The following is a 24,747-nucleotide window of genomic DNA, read 5'->3' on the forward strand; positions in this document are numbered from 1 at the left end:
TTTTTAACATAATGTTAATATTAATGGCATCGAAGAAATTGATATACAAAGAACAGGTAAATAATCACGTACAAATCGGTGTAGACCGCTCATTGAAGTTAAACAACATGTTCACAATGTGGTTCATAATTAATCTTGCTTCCCTAATTAACGCTAAATAACAGAAAAAAAGGATTTTATTCTTTTATTCACTTATTAAAAGAACTAGGACAGAATTTGGAAAAATGCAACCATCATACATGTATGTACGTAAAACTAACTTGAGAAAATACATCATTGCCAATAATTTGCTATTAGACTACTTCAAATTCGACGTAATTCATTCGAAATAAAGACCTATTCAACTCTCACCTGCTGTAAACTGATGACATTTTGTCACAAGTCATGCATAAATCAAAGTACAATGTGTGTAATTGTGTATAAGCTAGCTAAAAGTCGCAGCTAGTTAAGTTAGAAAGTATGAACTTTTGTTACTAGATATTTTCTTTGTGTAAAAGAGCATGATGAGTAACCCTTTGAACTACTCTTCATTAATTACACGGCTGCTAGTTTTTTCTAATACGATTTTCTTGTTGTTTTTACCTAGTCATTCCCTAACCACGTTCTTGTTTGGTGACTCCTTAGTCGATGCTGGAAACAACGACTATCTCTTCACTCTTTCGAAGGCTGACACTCCGCCATATGGTATAGACTTCTCGCCTTCTGGCGGCCAGCCTACCGGGAGATTCACAAATGGCCGGACTGTTTCTGACATTATAGGTAACTTCTTTGATAATAGAATTAGGATTCAATATGGGAAAAAGGCATGTTCTATTTTATCAACATTGTAATTATGGTTTGATTTCAACTAGTTTTAGACTTTAGTTCAGTTTTGCCAATAAACCGTAGTTGACTTTTTGCGTACATGAACTAATAACTTGTTCATCTCAATTCAAAGCTTCCTACTAGCTTATTAGTGAACCTAATTAATGGATGGGTCCAATGCATGGACTTGAACCTTCATGATCAAAATATTTTCTCTCACTTTTTGTACATGTATATAATATAAATGTATTTAAGTCGAAAATTGGTAGGTCATTTTGCTAAAATCAACTAATATAATTAATAAAGATAAAATAGAAGCATTACGTATCCTAAAGACTTACACTTACCACACCACCCTCCTTTAGATATTAAGAGTAACACCCTAGAGGTGTACGCTATTAACAATAACTCAATATACTTAGACTATAAAAGAAAATCTTAGTATGAGCTAATTATATAAGCAATACAAAACAAAATCCCTAACTAATCTCTTTCTTCTATAAGATAAACAGTAATAATTGTATTAAATAAATCAACTCTCATGCTTAAAAGAAATATAAATACACAGCAAAAGTTCAATTGTGCATGGCTTGGCCTTATAAAAAAATTACTGTTCTTCTAAAAGTTAAAATGGTTGCAGGACAGTCTTTAGGAGACAAATTTCTTCCACCACCATATTTAGCTCCAAACACACAAATTAATGCAACTGATGCTGGAATAAATTATGCCTCGGGATCAGCTGGAATATTGGTTCAAACTGGATCCTTGTTTGTACGTTTACTTCCTTCGTCTCAAAATAAATTCAATTCTACGTAATTAATTAGAAGTAAGCATCTATGACATTTTTGGTTTGGTGCAGGTAGGAAGAATTCCACTACAGGAGCAAGTGCAAAATTTTGAGCAAACTAGAGCTCAAATAGTTGCTAAAATGGGAGAAAAAGCTACAAAAAATTTCCTAAGGAATGCAATTTTTTCAATAACAGTAGGGTCTAATGATATCCTCAACTTTATTCAACCATCTATACCATTTATTGGGCAAGATAAGGTTCAACCTGCCATTTTTCAAGACCAAATGCTCTCCAACTTGACTATGCAACTCAAGGTAAATAATATTAAGCCACCTCTTCTCAATATATTAGAGCATCTCCAATGGTAAGCTAATTGTTAAATTAGCTTAGCATGTCACATATAATTTCAAGTTAATTATGTTTGTACCTATATTTGTGCCCCAATAGTTGGCTACTAGCTTACTAATTAATAAGTTTGACTTTCTCAATTAGCTTTATAAATTTAATTATTTTAATATATTAATCTCAAAACATTTTGGAAACTTTTTCTCAAGCAAATTGTATTTTTTAGCTCCAATGGTCAAGCTAGTAGCTAGAGACTTTTGAAAATTGCAAGCAAGTCCCTAGTTACAACCATTGGAGTTGCTCTTAAAAAGAAGAAAAAGGGAGTGAATGTGTACTTGAAAAGAAAAAGGAAACAACTCCCTTCGTCTCAAAATAATAGATCAACTAGCATAGTTGTGTATTAATACATATTACTCGCAGTTAATTTCACATCTCAAAATCCCATCAATTTCACACTCATACTCATGTAGTACATCTTTGGAATATTCAATTTCAGAAGCTATCATTAAGGTATATATGTCAACTTTAAATAATAAAACTTACTATACATAAAAAAGTGACTTATGGTATATGGAGCACTACATCCTATGTTGGGAGAACCTGAGACATAAATGCGATACATTATTTAGGGACAATGGACATGCTAATTTTTTTTCACATATGAAGCGATTACACAAATTGGGGGCAAGCAAGTTTATTGTAGTAGGGATCGGACCTTTGGGATGCATACCATTTGTTCGGGCTATGAAGCTAGATTGGTTCGAGAAGTGCTCGAATGAGGTGAACGAATTAATTCAAGGCTACAACAAAAAATTAATCAGAGAGTTAAGTTTGCTAAATGAAGAATTGGGACAAGAAGCAGTGTTTGTCTATGCAAACTCCTATGACATCTTTATGGACATCATATCTAATTATCAACACTATGGTAAGCTAACTAGGTCAAAATTATTTCATAAAGTTTTAGAAGAAATTAAATTGAATGATTAATGTGGTTACATACAGGGTTCGAAAATGCGAAGGACCCGTGTTGTGGTGGATATTTTCCCCCATTTTTGTGCTTCAAAGGGAAAAACATAAACACAAGCTCCGAATTGTGTGAAGATAGGTCTAAATATGTGTTTTGGGATGCATATCATCCTACTGAAGCAGCCAACTTAATCATGGCCAAGAAATTGCTTGATGGTGATAAAAGAGTCACTTCTCCAGTCAATCTTCGACAGCTTTATAAAAATCAAAATTAATTAGGTTATCTATACATAAGTGTGACTAGGCTCAAAAGGTTATAATTTTAATCTTGTCAAAATCTAAATGATTGTATGATGTTACCCTATCATAGTATCATCAATAATTACTCAACTATCTATTTATTTCAATTTCTAATGAATAATTGTCTACACCGTATATTGAGTAAAATCTATTTATTATCGACCTTTAGGTATAACTACTGTGTTTTGACCAAAGTCGGTAACAATAAATGATTTAGATGGATATGACCTTCACAAGTCCTTTTTTTTTTCTAATATTAGCTGAGTCATGACCCTTACAAATAAAATGAACGTTACCACATACGTAGTACGTTGTTGTAGTATATGCTAATGATCTACTATTAACTTTTATACATCTATACAAATCTAGTAGTAATAAGGCTTTACAAGAGTTATTTAACTAAATTGATTATTCCAAAGATAGAAATATGTTTTATAACATCAAGAGTAGTAGCTAAGATTTTGTCATGTTTGACGGATGGATACAACAGCCCTTCAACCGCGTAAATATAAATATTTAACGGTAAAGGTTTGACCAAATTGCATCATTAACTTGGATTTGCCAAATGGCAATATTTGTTTGACAACCGCCAACTACACCAATATTAGTAAACGCTAGGCGTTGACTAATGAAGTTATTGACTTAATTTCCACAAAAATTCAAAGCCACCTCCAAATTTCTCAGAAATCAGACCAATCCTTTATTCATTAAATTATGTGTTTTGGGTTCCCAAAGTTGTAAGTTTAATAAGAGAATATATTATACAAGTATTTTATAAGAGAAAGTCAATACTTTATCTGCGCTTACTTGGCCTGGTATGAGTAATTATGGTTCTTGTTAGCGACTTAGCGGCTGCATTTCATTGCGCGCTTAAGATTCTCTCACTCTCTCAAAGTCAGCAGATTTAATACTTTATATTATACATCACCGCTACTAATAATCATACTCGGCTGTTAGTGATAGATCGTGTATGAAGCACAAAAACGGCTTGAGTTTCGAAACTAGATCGAATAAACCTCACATTCTATTTATTTTTGGGATTTTCTAACATGGAAATATTGGGGTCTTGAACATGTTTGGGGTTTTAAAATCGGGAAGATCTCAAATATTTGTACTTTTTTACGGATACGTGTTCAAATGTTGAAATGTCACAAGAAAATGCACATAATTTAATGAGTTAATCCACAATTGACAAGCGAATTAGATAATAAACGATGTACTACGTATATGCTTAAGAACTACTTCATACTCCTTATTAGCCTTAATTTTAGAGATGAACTTGACTAAAGTAGAAACTTAACTAAGGTAAGCTAAACTAAACTAGACAAAACTCAATATAAGTCTAAAAGAACATGGCCTTTGGCTAAAAGTGGATAACATCTTTCTCCTAGACGGGTGTGGCTCACACCCATTTAACAAGTAATGAAGTAATCATAGATTCATAAAATTTGTGTATCCCATTTGTTTTTTTTTTTTTTTACTTTTTTATTCAGTATTTCATAATAATTGCAACACTAACTTCGATTGTTGAACCATCCATATACTAGCATTGATTACTTTTTTATACTTAAAAATAAATACAATGTAGGATAGCAAAGTTTTAAATAATCAACATTGTGCGCGTTAACAATTTGAAAAGTCAACCCCTTGCAACTTCTATGCAACAACTCAAAATAATTAACTCGACTCTGATAACATGAAGAATCTGAGTAAGTAACATTCTATACGATACTTGGTATTTATTACGAGTATTCGAAATTTGAATAAAACAAAGGGGGGACATGATGGGGAGAGGGGTCCAATTAACAGAGCAAAGAGTGATGAGTTGAGGGTATGGGCTACTATACTCAGGTCCTGGCTGTCAAGGGGAGTAATATAAGTTGGTTTAGACGACAGAGCACAAATGCAAGGCACGCAGCTCATAAGTGGTAAGAATAGACCAGGGGGTGCTGATATGATACACTTTGATTTCATCAATACTCCCTACTACTTCCTCCGTTTCACAATGATGTTCGTGTTTAGAATCTTTGATTTTTAAAAATAAGAGAAAATCTTCTAAATTTCTCTCGATTTATAAGAACAAATATAGTCATATGCGATCTAGTTTGATTCGTATTGGTGAATACATTATTAATATCTAACTTTTATAATTTTTACTAATATGAGATTAAGGATAATTACAGTTAAAGACAGATAAAAACTTGCATCAATTTACGTAAACAGAAACATTATTTTGAAACAAAAAGAGTAACATGTGCTTCTCTAATTCTCATGACATAAAAACCATGCATTATCTTTTATTATTATTGTTACTTCTTATAATTGATTGACTTTACGACTTGCGGCCTCTTTTTCTGGCATACTTCTCAAACTAATATACACTGTAAATTTCACATTACATGTATTGCACTGGCATACCACAATTACTACGTACAATACTGCATTAACTACTACTATTTCTGTGGTGGGATGTTTTTTGGAGGAAAAAGTTGGCAGTTCGTTTATCTACCCTCAACCACAGGGCTTTTCTGTTACTTGCTATAGCCCTATAGCTTCCCACCATGCTAATAAAAACACAGTTTTCTTAACACAGAGTACTTCCTTTGTTCCTAAATTAATTGAAGTCTTTTCTTTTTGAGGGTTAATTTTGTAAATTTTTAGAGCACATATACAAAGGAAAATATAGTCATGTGACAATTGGAAAAAAATATTGTTAGAGGCTATAAATAAATCTAAACAATTTTTAGTAACTTTAGACCTACATTACCATTACCATGACTAAATTATACTCTGTAGTCTTGTTCTGCTCTATCACCACTTTATTCACTTTTTAAAGAAAAAATTGGATAAAATAAGTACGAACAAAATAAGTTTTGGCTAAATTAATAAGGATTACCCAAGTTTAACTTACAACACGTTTATATATACATAAAAATCAAGTGAATATATAAAACACATCCTACATCGAAACTCTATCTTGCCAAACATAAATAGGGGATAAGTAGTGATTCTATTGTAATAGTAAAAGTTAACATATAAAATAAATTAAAAACAACTTACATTATAAATCTAAAATATATATATATTTATATAAGTCACTTCATTAGATTTAAAATATTACTAAAAAAAGAATTAGTTACGTGTCATAATTATACCAAGGTATGCAATAGTCTCCTTAAAATTGAGAAGATCTTCTTCAGAAAATGTTAGCTAAATCGCAAAGGTTGTTTGGTGATGTTTCTCTAAGGATAACATAGCCTAAGCTTGTCGTGCATGCGAGACAATCATCCTCTTGGAGATATGCATGCACGCAAAGGTAGTTACTCTCTCATGGAGTATGTAATGTATTTATGTTCCAAGACACGTCTTTTGTCACACATTTTTTGCAAACCTTATTAGGGATGTCCTCCCATGCATATTGGTGGGGCTCTAATGAGGGATATTGAACCCACACACCACATATTAGGTCAAGAACCCCATAAAGATTGCTTTCGTTATCAAATCTCTAGATCTTCTAGTTCATCATCATCTACATTCAAGATAGATATATCATTCTTTTTAGCAATAAATGTCTACTCGTATTCATATTCATATATCCGATATTGTTCAAGGGATGGTTAAAGTACGAAGTATTAGACCATCAATTGTGTTAGAACGTGGGTCAAGGCCCACAACAGGTGATCACACACATATTAAAAAAATTTCCATAAAGACTATATGGTTATAGGTGGTGTAGCCCACATGCCTTATATTCAAGTCACATTCTTACCAATCTTTCAACGTGAGATAATATTCCTTCAAATAAACATACAAGAAATTCCCAACACCAGGAAAAAAAAACTAATTTCCAATCTTTTAACTTATTAGGCATGTTACTATACTTGGCAATTATTCCTCTTAGTTACTTTTTCCAATCATTTAATCTTCACACACAAAAAAAAATTTAAAATACTCCATTCCCAAATAAATGTCTTACTTCGTATTTTAATACTTCATTCCTAAATAAATGTCTTATTTCACCTTAGTCTAACAATTTATTAATTTTGTATCAACTAGACTTCACTATTTTCCTTATTTCACTTTTAATCAATCGATCAAACCACTATCTTGTTTTTTATATTCACCTTTAACCAATCAAACCTCACTCTTGATTTTTATATCATAATTATACACTATAAAATAATGAAAATTGAAAATAAACTTTGGTATGGGATAGTCTCTTCAAATTAATAGGGATTATCTAAAGGTTGTTTGTATGTATACTATATACAATCAACTTCTTAAAGACATGCATGCATGCACGCAAAGGTATTACTCAGCTCTCTCATATTTTGTATTTATGATCAAAGACTGCTGTTTGGTCTCACATATTTAGCACAACTCTAAGTAATGTCCTCCATTGCGGCCATGCATATTGGTGGGGCTTTCATTAGATTCAACCCACAATTAGGTCAAGTATGTATTCCATAAAGATTAATTTTATCATAAAATATATCTTGATCCCTTAGTTCATCGATCTCTATCTACATTATTGTAAAACCTATTCTAGCAATAAATGTATATTCATATTCATATTCATATATATGATATCATTCGATGAATGATTCAATTATCAACCTACCTGCGACATTTTGATTTAAAGATAAGTGATAGCGACAAATATAGCTAAATGTTAACTTGAAAAGGTGAATTACTATGACTAGTGAATTTTTTCTCTTTTTCAATCATCTTATTATGCCTATCAACATAAACTACCTAGTAGGTCAAAAAAGAAAAATGAAAACTACCTAAATCAAAGTAAACCTATAGAAGGATTTTCAAAAGCGGAGAAATCAAATGATTATGTAGTTAAGAATTCCATATTATGTTCTTGTCAGAAAATATAAGTTCAATTATATAGCAAAAACTGGTTGATTAAAAATTGCTAAGTACAATACATGAGATAATCATGTTTCTTTTAAGTTAATTTATCACCTCCACTTAATAGGACTAAATACATGTAGTAATGCAAAATGTATTTAGGAATTAATTAAGCTCCCTTACTTAATAGGACTAATTTGGTAATTCAGCTATCAATGATTCCTAAATATTAGTCAAGCTTCCATAAAATATAAACTGGATAATCTATAATGTCCATTACACATGCAAATGTATCATGCACACAATACATTCACAATCAATATTTGTTTGGTTCGAGTCTCAAATGAATTAATATGCAAAATAATAATCTTTAATTTGCAATTCATGCAGGTATACGTACAATAGAAATTAACCTAGACCATCAAGTTTCTAGGGTACGGCCGTATGGGGTAGTCTCTTCAAATTTATAGGGTTATCTTAAGGGTTTGTTTGTATATACCATAACTAACTTGTGAAAGACATGCATTGCATGCATGCATGCAAAGGTAGTACTCTCTCATACTTTGATTTATGATTAAAGACTCTGCTCTTTGATTTATTCACATATATAGCACACCTTAACTTCGTAAGTGATGTCCTCCTTGCGACCATGCATTGTGGTGGGGCTCCCATTAGATTCAACCCACATAGCTCAAATTAGGTCAAGTATTCCATAAAGATTACTTTTATCATAAAAAAAAAATCTTGATATCTTAGTTCATGGATCTCTATCTACATTCAAGATATGTAAAACCTACTTTAGCAATAAATGCCTATTCATATTCATATTTTCGACATCATTCGATGAACGATTGAATTATTAATCTATCTGCGACATTTTATTTTATAAATAAGTGATGGCAACTGATATACCTAAGTGTTAACTTGAAAAGGGGTGTTACTATGATTGATCAGTTTTCCCTCTTCCAATCATCTTATAGTCTACAAAAACTACCTATTCGGTCACCAAAAAAAAAAAAAAAAAAACAAAAAAAAAAAAAAAAAAAGGGAGAGAGAGGGAGAGAAAAAAAACCCTATACAGCAATACATAAACCTTTGGATGGATTTTCAAAAGTGGAGAAATTAAAAGATTATGTAGTTAATAATTCCTTATTTTGATTGTAAGAAACTATAAGTACATTTTTGTACTAAAAAAAAAAATCACCAACAATACATGTGGTTCTGCAAAATGTCTCCAGAAAATAAACTCCCTTAATTAATATTACAAATTTGGTAATTTAGCCATCAATGATTTCTTATTACTCTCCCTATTTCATAATATTAGTTTCATTTAGAATTTTTTGACTATTAAAAATGAGTGAAAATCTTCTACATTTCTCTCTAATCTCTATAAGAACAAACAGCCTTATGAAATCTAATTTAATTCGTCTTAATAAATACATAATTATATCTAATTGTTGTAATTATTTCTATTGTGAGATTTAAATATTTACGATTAAAAATTTACATCAATATACATAATTGGGATTAACATTATGAAACAAAAGGAGAATCAATCAAACAAACTCTATTAAAATTTAAAACTACCTTTGAAGAATTTGATTAAAATTTTGTGGATGCACAATTGCATATTTGCATATGTTATAGGATCTTAGTCAGCCCATATAAGGAAATTGGGCCGCAATGACCCATCACATAAAAGGACAGTAACACTGTGTAACTCTATGAATGTGAAGGAACTAGGCCCAAAATCAATATTAACTTACAATCAAGTAAAAAGCCCAAAGGCCCAATCAATTAAAGCCATAACCAAAGTCAAATTAGTTGGGCCAATTTAATTAACATGGGCTTTAAACAAGAAAACTTTCAAATGGGTGCAAAATGTAGCATTTGCGTGGCATCATTTTGACCTCATAAAACAAGAAATCATTGATGGCTAAAATGCAATTGTGCATCCACAAAATTTTAATCAAATTCTTCAAAGGTAGTTTTAAATTTTAATAGAGTTTGTTTGATTGATTCTCCTTTTGTTTCATAATGTTAATCCCAATTATGTATATTGATGTAAATTTTTAATCGTAAATATTTAAATCTCACAATAGAAATAATTACAACAATTAGATATAATTATGTATTTATTAAGACGAATTAAATTAGATTTCATAAGGCTGTTTGTTCTTATAGAGATTAGAGAGAAATGTAGAAGATTTTCACTCATTTTTAATAGTCAAAAAATTCTAAATGAAACTAATATTATGAAATAGGCATTTTGACCTTATTGGAACCTCCAATTTCTTTTACTCATCTACTTCTTCATACTCCAATGATAATAACACACCTAAATGCGTGTTTGTGTATAGCTTTTGAAATAGTATTGTCCAAAAGCTATAAATAAAGATGACTTTTACTAACAAAACTAGCTCTTAAGTAATTTTTTCATTTATCTACTTCAATACGGAGTAATTAATTGTATCGAACACCATTATCAAACAAAACTATTTTAGTAACTTCTAATGACACACACTGATATCCAATTTCACCAAATGAATCAAAAATTGTACACCTATATTTTATTTTTTCTTATAACTAATCATAAGCTTCAGAAAAGAATTTCACTAAGAAAAGCAAAATCAAAACACACAAAAAAAAAAAAAGATGCATTTAAATTATCAGCCACACATTACATATCTAGGCTATTATAATGTTATTGTTCCTCACTTAGGGAGAAACCATTAGCCACATTCAGATAAAAAAAAACACACACACACACACAATCTTGTGTTTTACACACGATTCAAGAAAGAACCATCATCCAAATTTTCCTGCTAAAACACACTACAATTATCCATACCTAAAAGAGTTGCACACTAGCTTATAGAGGGGATAAACATATTCATGGTGGTACTGAGTCTCCAACCAGTTCAGTTTCGACCCAATTTTGCTCACAACAGTGTGCAGAGATATGACAATGGAAGCAGGAATAAGCGAATGGCGATTCGTTGGCCTCGGTGTGGGATAGCAGAGCCAACAGGGCAGCCTGCTCCTATAGGACAGAAGACAAAGTACAAGGATGGGTTCTTTGAGAGGGTTTTCATGAATCTTTTTGCTAGGAAGATGGAGAAGTTTGCATCATCCAAGCGAAAGCAGGAGACAGATGGATGGTTTATGTATGATTACGAGAGTTTCGTGGATGTGTCGAAAAGAGTAATGCAGGGAAGGTCACGGCCGCAGCAGCAGGAAGTTGTTAGGGAAGTGCTGTTGTCTATGCTCCCTCCTGGTGCCCCTGCTCAGGTCTGTCCTCTCAGTTCTTTATCTTTTTCATAATTTAGTTAGATTGTACTTTACAGAATTATGGTTGTGTTAGAAGTGTTATTTTTTTCCTGGTGACCCTAGAGGACAGAACTCCTAATTGGTCTCGAGGATTAATAAATCAGTTCAATTTCCTAATCGAGCCTATGAAAAAGTTGCCTCTTAAATTCCCTTTAGCTAGAAATGTACTGGAATCAAGACTAAGGAACTTCTGTATGATGTTTGCAGTTCAGAAAATTATTTCCGCCAACAAAATGGGCAGCTGAGTTCAATGCAGCCCTGACGGTGCCTTTCTTCCACTGGCTTGTTGGACCTTCTGAGGTAATATGATCACTTACCTCGCTTGGCACTTGGCTCCCCTTCCCCCACCCCCGTCCTAAAAGAGCGGAAAAACTAATGCTTGATAAGTTGATAGGCATGACATACATATCATATGTTATTCTATAAGCAAAGTTAATAACAACTACTGCATAGAAAATGCAATGCATATATCAAGGTCAGGCAAGCAGTAAACATGTTATGTCTTAACTTGCAGCTACGTTAATCAGCTCAGATATGAACCTGGCTTAGCAGAGAAGCATTTCATTTATTAAGCCCTCGCCACTGTAGTACAGATCTCCATTTCGTTATTATCAAACTTGTGATTGTTCATTGGATCATTGTCTGAATCGGCCACTTACAACGAACTTTAGTCCATAAGCCTGAAAAAGAGAGAACATATACAGTTGATGCAGGATATAAGAATACTTATAACATAAACTAGAACCTAAAAACTTCTTAATTTTTATAGGTTAATCACTAATGTTGTTGCCTGTTTGGTCAAGTAGGTAGTTCATGATCGAATAAAGGAAGTGGACTACTGTTAATACTATGTTTATTTTTAAGAATAATATGGATTCGTTCACTAAAGTTTAAGCGCATGTATGAATGTAGGTTATAGAAGTGGAAGTAAACGGAGTGAAACAAAGAAGCGGTGTGCTTATAAAAAAATGCAGGTAAGACTATTAGAAGTTGGTTGTCTATCAGTAACATCTAAAGCGACCCCCAATTCATTTGGAGGAGATTTAACTACTCAGGCAGCCAGGAATTGCAACTGAATATCTTTCTCCATGTCTCACCAGGTACTTAGAGAACAGTGGCTGTGTTGGAATGTGTGTGAATATGTGCAAAATTCCAACTCAAGACTTCTTCACCAATGAATTCGGACTTCCTCTTACAATGAACCCAAGTATGTTACTGCATTCTCTCAGGTTCTACACAACTGAAAAGTGAAAGGGGTCGCTTTTCATTAATTAAGTGGTGGTTTGGTTGACATAAATTTATACCTAGTTCACTAGTGGAAATCTCTATGATCATTTATTCAAAAAACTTGTAATAGACTGTAAAGAAGGTTGCTTGCCTAGTCAACTAATCTCCCCTAAATATGTAAGATTACTGTACAATTGTTGGCACTCCACCAAATAAAACTAAGGAATTACAGCTCCATGGGATGTAATACTTCATCTTTTAACCAAACGATTAGCAAGTATGAATCGCAGACTAGTGGTCATAACTATCTAATCTATCTTAATTTCATTGCCCAAGTAACATAATTAATGCTTAATTTTGAGCAGAATTTGAAGATATGAGCTGCGAAATGGTGTATGGGCAAGTCCCACCACCATTCGAAGAAGATGAAGTCTCCAAACAGCCTTGTTATAAGGATCTATGTAAGCACAGAGAATTTCGACTACATATTCAATGGAACTAGAAATGCTGTTTTCTGTTTTCTAACTATTGGCTTATGAACACAGGCTCCATGGCGAATCCTAGCGCCAGCCTTTGTCCCAAATTGCTATCATAAGAGAATGCCTACGCGATATCAGTTATTGTCTACTCAACTGCTAGCCAGAACCAGAACTATATACAGAGATGACAACATACATTTATACATGTATAGAAACACATAAGTTCACTCTATATTGTCTACAAATTTTGTTCCTGTGTGAACAATATTCATCCAATCTTAAGATCAACTTGAAGCGATGCTCGATATGTTCTATATAAATTTACTAGATAATAGACATTAGTTTCCCAAATTTGTAAACATATCATGTACAGACTGCAGAACATAGCTGCTCTAGGGAACTGATTTTTCTGCATCAACCAAACAGCAGTATCTCTGGCTTCTGTAATCTAAGGCGAATTGAATCGTGCCTTCGAGTTTTCTAGACATTAACATTAAGTCATTGACAGCAGCTTTTATCTGTAGAAATCACAGCTTAGGTATGAAATAATTTCTACTGAACTTGACAAGGCTCATAGGTCATAACATGAGGTTAACAGGTCAATTACTACTACAACAGGACAACTCCCATTGTCAACTTTATCCACAAATTATAGTAGACATGTTTGGTAAATGGATTTTTGGTGGCTTTTTGGTTAGCTTTTGGCTTTTGGCTTTTTTATGTGGTCAAACAGCCAAAAAAAGTGTTTGGTAATTGAGTTTTCATCCAGCGAAAAAACTAGCTTTTAAGCCAAAATGAAAAAGCTACTATGAGTAGCTTTTTGTTGTTGACTTTTGGCTTGTTGACCCACAAATTATCTAATAAACAGCCAACAGCCACAACTAAATTTACCAAACACTTTTATAAACAACCAGCTTAAACAACCAATTTCAAAAGCCATTATAAACAGTCAAACATTCCAGCTGGTCAAACAAGCCAAATGAACCACCCAACCGCCAACAGTCATTTGACAAACAAGGCCAAAAGTATAAAAGTATCTAATTAACTTTGAATTTTTAGTCATTTACTTGTACTTTACATCTTTGTAATGTACTTAAACACTAAATGCACATTAAAATTATCTTTTAGATTTATTATCTTCATTGTGTCAAATTTAGCCGCCCGTATGCACAATTAGCGCAATGATGTGTAATTAAAAGGTAATTAAAGGAAAAAGTCAGTCAAGCATGTAAGAGGATGATGGTACCTGGTACGGAAATTCCTCAAATTGTTAACCAAATCTCCCTTGTAGCCTTCAAGAGCTATAGTCCTATAGAGTTGTAGCTAAGCTTCATGACTAAACTACCCAAAGCTCTCATTATTCGCGAAATTCTTTTAAGGCCATCTTTCAGATGAACAAGGAAAGCTAATGGTTGAAAATTGTCCAAAACTACGAGTCTAGGACCATTTTCAACTACTAGAATTTCACAATCATCTTAAAGAAGACAAAAGGTGTCTTCGATCACAATTGATAGAACAATAATGTGCAATTCTACGCACCATGCCCTATGTGCATAACACATGCTGGTGAATATGATTGGCGCTTCCATGACTGAGTGATGCACCTATGGGCACGTTGCAAATACACCTTACAAAAGGTGTACAATTCACATTTTTTAAAGAGAGATGACATGATTTCACAAAAATACGCATTATAATACTTATGGTTATTCATCATCCCTCCACGACTCACTTAGCTAAAGTATGAGTGTATTTGAAAATGTAATCACATATCCAATCTATTTTAGGATATGTGAAATTTTATTTTCCAAAACAGCTTAATATGCGTGACTAGTGACTACTACAACTCTACAAGTTCATCAAAGGGGTGTAAAAGGTAAAACCTAATTACATCTTATTAAGTCCATTTTAGCAAGGGGATCAATCTAAAACCAAATATTCAAATTTAACAATTTAAACAGCAACATGATTATCATCCCGATAAATGTGACTAATGATTTATGTGATACTTTAGTGCATGGCTATGTTATGGTACAGTACAAATAGTTATAATTACATTAATTTTCCTATGCTAAGTCCTTTTCCTAAATTAAAGCCGTAAGTTAATGCTATTGGTACGCTATATATCGATCATCATGCCTAACTAGATACTCTTTTTGAGGAATTAAGATGGTAATAGAGCAAACACCCTTTTGAATGCTTTGATCACAATAACAGCACAGTCAACGAATCAGCCTAACCCATATGCACCAATATTATGATAATCAGACAAAAAAATCTCCAAATATGCAACAGACTCCAAATTATTTTTTATACAAGTATAGATTATAGAAATGTTGGTCACATGAAATTTCAGTCTTCAACTAATACAAGTATAAAGTCCATAATCCAAAAGTTCAACCAAAACCTGGATCATTCTACCTTCTCCAATTGTACTAGCTTGTACTCCAACATAGCTAACATGTGATAAAGAGTCTTTTAATCCGTGACCAATTTCCTCAATTTAGGCACCTAACTATGCCTTAAATTCCTTGATTCGCCTCTTGTTACCTCTAATACTCAAAACATGGCCCATTCTAGCTTTCTTAACGTGCAAATATTGCCTAATTAACTTCCCCTCGTGCACAAGTAAGATAATAAGGTGACTGTTTGTAAATACTAATCACGTTGCTAGATTTGAAATATTCAGAATAATTTTTCACATTATAATATTTGTCCATTTTGTAAAATGGCAATGTACAGAAATAGAGGGTGTAAATGGCCATTTTACAAAGGTAATGCTATATTGATCTCTCACTATAGTCCATTTTGTGTTACCTTACATAAACGGATTCATTTACTCTATTATAGTACATTACATACAAAGTAAGATATGATCTGTCATTAAACCGCCTATTTCATAACTTCACAAAAAATTTCAATACACTATGCTTCATCATGTGTTCATTTTTAAGCTACCAAATACATATTACTAGTACATTTCAAACATTAATAAAATATCTAAGTGGTTGTTTAACACCTTATTAAAAACATTCATAATCTAAAGAGATTAAATAGGAATATAGAGTATTTATGATGAAAACAAGGTGAAATCCAAGAAAAGACAAGAAATTAAACAGTATCCAAAGACCTATTTGTCCTATACTCATGTTCATTGGGCAACAATATTCTTCTTCTTTCTTCCTTGACCGTTATGATAAGGTGCAAACGGACCCCACATTAGACCATTCAATACCATATTACGCAGTTGATCCCGTGACACCTTCCAACTTTCTTTCATAACGACCAACGAACTCTGCCTCACTGATTATAATTCCAAACTTGAATTAATTACAGTAGTACCCCGTGATCCCCTAATTATCCACTATAAATATTCAACCTTGTATACTATAACCTTTCAACACATCTTCTCCTATCTTTTTCAACTAGTCTAAATCTTCTAATGGCTAAAATCTCCTCCCTAACAACCTTATTCCTCATTACAATTTGTTACATTAGTGTAACAACTAGCGCCTTCGCTCCTCGGGATTACTACGATGCACTCCAGAAATCGATCCTATTTTTCGAGGGTCAGCGGTCAGGGCTGCTGCCACGAAGTCAGCGGCTTAATTGGAGGGGTGACTCTGGATTGTCTGATGGCGCTTCTTACCACGTAACTAATTTACTTGCATGATTTGTATCTACTGAAAAATGTTGGCATGGACCTATTAGTAATATTTTACGTTACTCGTTATATTTCTTTTGGTTTGCTTTTCAGGTGGACCTAGTAGGAGGTTATTATGATGCAGGGGATAATGTTAAGTTTGGCTTGCCAATGGCCTTCACTACAACAATGCTGGCGTGGAGTGTTATCGAGTTTGGAAGCTCGATGCATGACCAGGTTTCAAATGCTAAAGCTGCCGTTCGTTGGGGCGCTGATTATCTACTTAAGGCAGCAGCCACCCCAGGCACCTTATATGTTCAAGTGAGCAAAAAAAAAAAAAGATTCTCTAGCTATTATTGCTACCATGTGTGAACATCACTAGTAGAAACTAATAAACGCAAAATCAAGCATGATAAAATGCTTTTTAAAACACGTTTACTTAACGTTAATCACGTATTGTCTCAAATAAATGTCATTTTCATTAGTCACAATTCACAAGCTATTGTTTGGAGCTGTTTTACTAAAAGAGGATAGCAACAGAAAAAATTTGATGAGAATTAATACTAAAGGCATGTTTAATAAGCGTGTTCAAAAGTAGGAAACATAATTGCTTCACCTAAAAAGAACATTAACTAACACATACTTTGTAGGTGGGAGAACCAAACCTGGACCATCAGTGTTGGGAAAGGCCAGAGGACATGGACACGCCACGGAACGTATACAAGGTGTCCACACAAAATCCAGGATCTGATGTAGCAGCTGAAACTGCAGCAGCCCTGGCTGCAGCTTCGATTGTTTTCAAGGATTCCGATCCTTCTTACTCGAGCAAACTACTTCACACGGCTATTCAGGTAAACAGACAGACTCAGAATGAACAACTTCCTGCTGAAACATAAAAAATGATCATTAGTTAAGAAGGCTAAGTGAAAATCTTCAATGCTGCTGCAGGTGTTTGATTTTGCAGACAAGCATAGAGGCTCTTACAGTGATTCTCTGAACTCTGTCGTCTGCCCATTTTACTGCTCTTACTCAGGTTATCAGGTAAGTCATTCAACCATCTCTTCGCTTCGTAGTCCTCGAAACACAGTCTGAAGTTATCATTTCTTGTCTTCAGGATGAGCTCCTGTGGGGTGCAGCATGGATTCATAAGGCTTCCGGCGACTCCTCGTACTTGTCCTACATTCAGTCCAATGGCCACATATTAGGTGCTGAAGAGGATGATTTTTCTTTTAGTTGGGATGATAAGAAAGCTGGCACCAAAGTCCTTCTTGCTAAGGTATTTCTTAAACAAATTTCACCTGTTTGAACCCAGTTTAGAGGTAATATTATTACTCACTTAACATTGCTTCTTTTGACAGGACTTTCTGCAGGATAGAGTAGCAGATTTTCAGGTGTACAAAGCACACGCCGATAACTTCATATGCTCCTTTATACCAGGAGCAAACGATTATCAGGCCCAATACACTCCCGGTAAGCCACTAAGGAAGTGAATATGAATCCTGAATAACTGACACACTATGTTACTTGGACTCGTGATTTCACCTCAAGTGTTCTTGTCAAATCTTCGCCAATATGACATAGATATAAGCATTTGACACTACATTTTGAACCAAACTCGTGCCTGACACTTGTACACGAGTCCATTCCAAGTAACATTGTTAGCACTTATTGATCTCATATTGTAGATGTCTCATACAATAAAATATTTGCAGGAGGACTCTTATTCAAACAAAGTGACAGCAATCTCCAATATGTCACAACAACATCATTTCTCTTATTAGCATATGCCAAGTACCTTGGTAAAAACGGAGACATAACCTCGTGTGGCTCCTCAATAATCACATCAAAGAAGCTAATCTCCGTGGCCAGGCAGCAAGTTGACTATATTTTGGGTGACAATCCGGCAAAAATGTCATACATGGTAGGATTTGGCAACAAATACCCACAACGTATCCATCATAGAGGATCGTCCCTGCCATCTGTACACACACATCCTAGTCGCATTGGTTGCAATGATGGGTTCCAATACCTCAACTCCGGATCACCAAATCCTAACGTACTAGTCGGAGCTATAATAGGCGGTCCAGATTCCGGAGATAAGTTTTCAGACGACAGAAACAACTATAGACAGTCTGAACCAGCAACTTATATCAATGCACCATTTGTTGGAGCTGCTGCTTTCTTTTCAGCGTACAATGAACGATCCTAACATTACTACATTAGCATCGATAATATAAGATTGGAATTAGTATGTATTTATGAACAAGATTGACCATTCCTTAAAGAAATGCAAGAAAATTGGTCATTCTTCTTATTAAAGTAATAGAATCAATATCAAATTTCGTCAGGTTTGAAACAAAAATCACTCTTTGTTCATCCTTCGATTTATGCTCTGTACAACTTTGAATTACTTAACATATGTTACATGAATAACAGAAAAATAACATAGGTTTTACTGTTAAACAAAACCTAATTATGAAAACAAAAAAAATAAAGTGAAGAATAGCGAAATTAAATTATCCAAAAACAAAACCCTGAAAAATAAAATAATACAAAATCAAGAATCTGGAAAGTAAAATGAGAGAGTGATCATCAACGTACCTTGTTCAAAGAGCCAAAGGCGCGATTTTTAAACCAACGCAAACCCGTCAGTCCGTCACGACAAATTCCCAATTTCAATTTGTTACAAACATTCGACAGAGTCGGGTGAGTCGGGTCAATTGCGCCTTTGTGCTTTCTCATTGATTCACTTGTTTAATTCTGCAGTACGACTATATGAGCCTACGAGGTAATTACCGAATGTTTACCAAAAAAAAAATTAAATTTACCCCGGAGATATAAATTTATCACTTTGATAAGCAAATGACAAAATAGTAACTAATACAAGTAACATTTTATTAAATTAGAGGCCGAGTGTTATTGATATACTTGCGAAAATATCATCATAAATGTTTAATTAAATCAGATTTACACTAAACTTATGGTGAGGCGTGTTCTCATACGTGCCATTCTATTGCTACCTACTCCGTAATAAATTGCTTTATGAAAGTTTTCTCTCCTCATTTATTTTCCTTTTTTTCAGAAAATTTTCACTCTCTTCTTCATTTTGTTTCTTTCTCATCTACTCAAATTTTCTCTGTCTTCTCCTTCTCTCATATCTTCTTTGATTTAAGGGTTTCTTAGCGTTCTTCATCAATGGATTTCTAGGTTTGTAATATCAAATTAATTATACATTTTCCTTAATTTACTGTACTTTAATATAGAATTTTCATTTTTAAAAAGTAGTATCATATTTTAATTATTTTGTTACTTGCAAACACTTCGATGTAGAAGAATACTATAAATCCAACTTCTGAAGAAGTCAATCCAAATACAGGTGATTTCTTTTATTTGTTAGATGATATCGATCTAGAAGTTTTTTTTTTTTTTTTTTTTTTTTTTGTGTATTTTTATATTTTATTCATAATGCATGTTTAATAGTTGTTTTGTATGTTTTTTTCCTCTAATTTTTTAAAATATGTACATTTTTTATACTAATTTTTTCGCTAATTGAATTTACTCTGAGGTTGATAGTTTGAGGACATTTTAATTTCTGAATTGCTTATGTATAAAAAATGTAGGAAAATTTATACAAATGATCCAAACTATGGCCCTTCTTCTCATGTTAATCCCAACTATAGATTATTATAGTATAATCTGAACTATATGGGATACCTTCTCAAAATAATCCCGATGACCAGTGACCTATTAGACCGATTTATTTTTGTTTTTGTCTAATTTCAAGGCTATTAGCTCAAATAGTAGAGCAATGTACTACTGGTTACATGGTGTGGGTTCGAGCCCCACATACCCTAAATTACACTTGTTTATAAGTGCATTCCTATTGTTGGTTTATTATGGTCATATTTATAACATGTATCGAGCATGGCACTCTTGCTTAGGATCAATTAAGTACTTTTGTTAAGGTTACTTTTACTTTAGCGAGGGTCACTTTTGTTCTTGATTGGGGTAATTTTTGCCTTAGTAAGGGTCACTTTTGTCTTTGATTAGGGTAACTATTTTTCTCAGTAAAGGTCACTTTTATTTTCGGTTAGGGAAACTTTTGTTAGGTTTTACAGCAATTCAATTAACAAATAATTACTTGAAGTTTGTGGAAAATAAAACCTAAATAGTGTATAATAATCAAATTATACAGCAATCAAATACTTAATCAAAGTATTACAACCAAGCACCAAATAAACAATGTATATTCTGAAATTACAAACAAGAACACTAATGTAAAAGATTCTAACTTGTCTCAACTCCAATCCTTGATGATGATGAACATGAACATGAGAAAATTGATGACCACTTGAGTCTCAAATCTTGATACACTGTCAAAGGCGTGTATACACTTTCCTAAAGAGGTTTTATTCCCTCACACGGTGCTTGGGTTAAACCGAAAATCCACTTTGAGATACAATTGACAGTAAACTTCGTTCTTAGTACTAGAATCGAAGAATAATGAATAATTCAGAAAGAAAGGCTAAATTTCAAGAGATTTCTCACAATAGTTTGCAAAAAAATTGAGAGAAAAAGTGGAAAATACTTTTGGGAGAGAAAACAAAGAAAAATGTTCTGTGTATTTTTCGTTGTTCACGAAAATTCTCTTTTATAAGATAAATAACCGTCAGCAAAAAACCGCAGAACTGGGAAGCAGCATAGGCGAGCAACAAACAGGCGCGTGCGCGCCACAACAGGAGCGGGCGTGCCTCAAACAGGCGTGGGCGCGCCTCTTTATAAAGCGAGCGCTCCTCCCAGAAAGTGTGCAAATGACACCAAAAGACAGTGAGGGGCACGGCTTAAACGCGGGCCCGGCACCAGAGGCACGAGGCGCGTCTCAGACAGCGCGGCCGCGCCCCCACTTTCATCCAACATGCTGATTTCCAGAGTGGTGCGCGGTTTAGGCGCGCTCTCATCGCGGCCGCGCCTACTTGGCGCGGCCGCGCTTAACATGGGCGCGGCCGCGCTCCATACAACACTCTAAATCATCAACAATCCTCTCGCATTTAGAGTGTTTCCTTAAAACATTCTCCACGACTATCAATTTAGTCACATCTCATGCATTAATGCCAATGTCCCTACGGATTGAATTGACACCTAATATAACACATTTAACGATTATCATATCCCATGATTTCCATACGGATTGAATCACACGGATATATCCAATCATTCGAAGGTGAAGTACACACAAGACAAATCGAATTAATTATCACTTGACACTTTTAAACAACCAGGTGTCCGTATCTTTCATAAGTTCATCAAAGTCTATATGTCCATTTAGACTTCTTGAAACGGCTAAACTTCGAACTTATATAGGTAGGTTCTCATATACGTAATAGTGGCCTTGTGATAAGACACCTTCATTTAGAGTTTCTCAACTCTAAATCTTTGAGAACTTTAAATAGACGCTACCTTTAACATCACAAGTATCACAGCAATATGGGTCACTAACATTGCTAACAAACAACAAAAATGCAATTTAACCACATTGAATCTAAGACTTGATGTTTCTTCAAGCGTTAGATTGGGTTTCACAAATTCGTGTTTTTGGACATAAACCCATTCCATTCATAGCAAATATGATGGAATGCTTTGGCATTGTTTTAGTAAAACAATCCGCCAAATTTAACTTTGTTGGAACATAGTCAAGACTTATGACCCCATCATTGATAAGCTCTTTTACTAGGCTATGCCTAAGTGAAATATGCCGAGACTTACCATTATACACTTGACTATAGGCCTTTATCAACGCCGAATTAGAATCACAATGGATTGCTACTGGTGGCATTGGCTTTGGCAATAAAGGCAATTCTATCATGAGATACCTCAACCACTCAACTTCCTTACTAGCTGAAGCAAGAGCAATAAACTCCGCTGCCATAGTGGAATCCGCAATGCAAGTTGTTTCTTGGAAGACCATGAAATGGCACCTCCCCCAAACATGAATACCCAACCACTAACAGAAGAGTCATCCTCTTTGTAAGTGATCCAATTTGCATCAGAATACCCTTCTAAAACCGAAGGAAATCCACTATAAGATAGACCATGGTTTAACGTACCCTTAAGATACCTCAAGACCCTCCGAATTTCAAACCAATGTTGTATACCCGGGTTACTAGTAAATCTATTAAGTTTCCCTACAGCCAATGCAATATCCGGTCTTGTACTCGTCATGGCATATATCAAGGATCTAATTATCCTTGAATATTCCAATTGGGAAACCGTTTTACCTGAATTCTTAACCAATTTAACATTAGGTTCCATGGGGGTGTTCACGGGACACTTATCAAACATATTAAACCGTTTGATCATCTTCTTAATATAATGAGATTGACTTAAAATAAGTCTACCATTGTCCCTAATAATCTTGATGCCCAAAATGACATCTGCCTCCCCCAAATCCTTCATCTGAAAAGATGAGGATAAGAATTCCTTGGTCAATTCTACTTGTTGTAGACTTGTACCAAAGATAAGCATATCATCAACATATAGACAAATGATGACACCATGACCTTTGTCATCAAATTTGCTATATATACACTTATCTGCTTGATTCACTTTGAATCCAAAGGACAAAATCGTGTCATAAAATTTCCGAAGCCACTGCTTTGGTGCTTGTTTAAGTCCATACAATGACTTAACCGATTTACACACCTTATTTTCCTATCCTTCCAAAACAAACCCTTCGGGTTGTTTCATATACACTTCTTCCTCTAGATCTCCATAAAGGAATGTCTTCTTGACATCCATTTGATGAATCACTAGATTATATACCGAAGCCATTGCAATCAGTAACCTTATAGAGGTAATTCTTGCAACCGGTGCATAGGTATCGAAATAATAAACACCATGCTTTGCCTAAAGCCTTGGATAACCAATCTGGCTTTAAATTTCACTATGGATCCATCTGGTCTCCTTTTCCTAGTGAAAATCCACTTGCAATCAAGAGGTTTGCAACCGGGAGGTAAATCCTCTAAGACCCAGGTATTATTTCTCATGATGGAATCCATCTCATCATTTATGACTTCCTTCCAAAATGCACTATGTTGAGAACATATGGCCTCGCTATAACTCTTTGGTTTACTATCCACATTAAAACAATATGGAATAGTTGAACTAAGGACATCACTAGACCCTTCGACTAAATAAATTATAAAGTCATCAAGAGGGTTCCTAGGTTTTCTTTCCCTAGCACTTCTCCTAACTTGAGGAGTTTCAACATTCTCATTATCGAATGTATCTTCATGAGATTCAAGTTGATCATTCAACTTTACTATCTCTCTATCATTGGCACTGATTTGTAGATCTTTCGGTCTACTCATTGATGAAAATATTGCATCTCTTGACTCAATAACCGAATGAATCGATATATAGTCATTTTGTTCTATTACATAGAACCTATAGGTTTTTCTATGCTTAGCATAACCTATAAAAATGCAATCTAAGCCCCTTTCACCGAGCTTTCTTTTCTTGTTGCCAGACACTCTTACGATTGTCCTACAACCCCAAACCTTGAGATATTTCAAGTTTGGTTTTCTTTTGTACCATTGTTCACAAGGAGTAGATTGTTTTCCCTTAGTGGGAACCCGATTAAGAATGTGACAAGCTGTCAACATTGCTTCACCCCATAACCATTCACTCAAACCAGAGTAAGATAACATGGAATTAACCATTTCTTCAAGAGTTCTGTTTTTCCTTTCAGCTACACCATTTGATTGTGGTGCATAACCCGCTGTAGCCTCATGAATTATACCCAAAGATTGGAAATAAGTAGGATCATAATATTCCCCTTTCTTATTAGTTCTACTTCCCTTTTATAAATATCAAACTTTACTAAAGCTTCATCTTTGAAGTGTAAAAGATACACATAACAAAATCTAGAATAATCATCTATAAATGTAATCATGTATCTTTTATTCCCCAAAGAAGGAGTATTATGAAACTCACACAAGTCACTATG

At 34.0% G+C, this 24,747-nt stretch overlaps 3 protein-coding genes across 3 annotated transcripts; all 3 read left to right on the forward strand.

Moving 5' to 3' along the window:
• The first annotated feature begins 224 nt into the window (after nt 1–224).
• LOC110732804 (GDSL esterase/lipase At5g41890-like) lies at nt 225–3,203 on the forward strand. Its single transcript, XM_021912810.1, has 6 exons — nt 225–241; nt 587–759; nt 1,445–1,575; nt 1,664–1,906; nt 2,604–2,862; nt 2,940–3,203. The coding sequence occupies exons 1-6, from the start codon at nt 225–227 to the stop codon at nt 3,176–3,178; spliced, it is 1,062 nt and encodes a 353-aa protein (XP_021768502.1). The 3' UTR covers nt 3,179–3,203.
• Nucleotides 3,204–10,510: 7,307 nt separating this feature from the next.
• Nucleotides 10,511–13,590, forward strand: LOC110732312 (beta-carotene isomerase D27, chloroplastic-like). Its single transcript, XM_021912232.1, has 6 exons — nt 10,511–11,354; nt 11,601–11,693; nt 12,306–12,367; nt 12,494–12,600; nt 12,986–13,081; nt 13,166–13,590. The coding sequence occupies exons 1-6, from the start codon at nt 10,959–10,961 to the stop codon at nt 13,213–13,215; spliced, it is 804 nt and encodes a 267-aa protein (XP_021767924.1). The 5' UTR covers nt 10,511–10,958; the 3' UTR covers nt 13,216–13,590.
• A 2,914-nt stretch (nt 13,591–16,504) lies between these two features.
• LOC110732313 (endoglucanase 1-like) lies at nt 16,505–19,398 on the forward strand. Its single transcript, XM_021912233.1, has 7 exons — nt 16,505–16,751; nt 16,857–17,063; nt 17,393–17,593; nt 17,691–17,783; nt 17,857–18,018; nt 18,101–18,212; nt 18,455–19,398. The coding sequence occupies exons 1-7, from the start codon at nt 16,542–16,544 to the stop codon at nt 18,949–18,951; spliced, it is 1,482 nt and encodes a 493-aa protein (XP_021767925.1). The 5' UTR covers nt 16,505–16,541; the 3' UTR covers nt 18,952–19,398.
• The last annotated feature ends 5,349 nt before the right edge of the window (nt 19,399–24,747 follow it).

Source organism: Chenopodium quinoa, unplaced genomic scaffold, assembly GCF_001683475.1.
Source record: "Chenopodium quinoa cultivar QQ74 unplaced genomic scaffold, ASM168347v1, whole genome shotgun sequence".
Classification (NCBI taxonomy): Eukaryota; Viridiplantae; Streptophyta; class Magnoliopsida; order Caryophyllales; family Amaranthaceae; genus Chenopodium; species Chenopodium quinoa.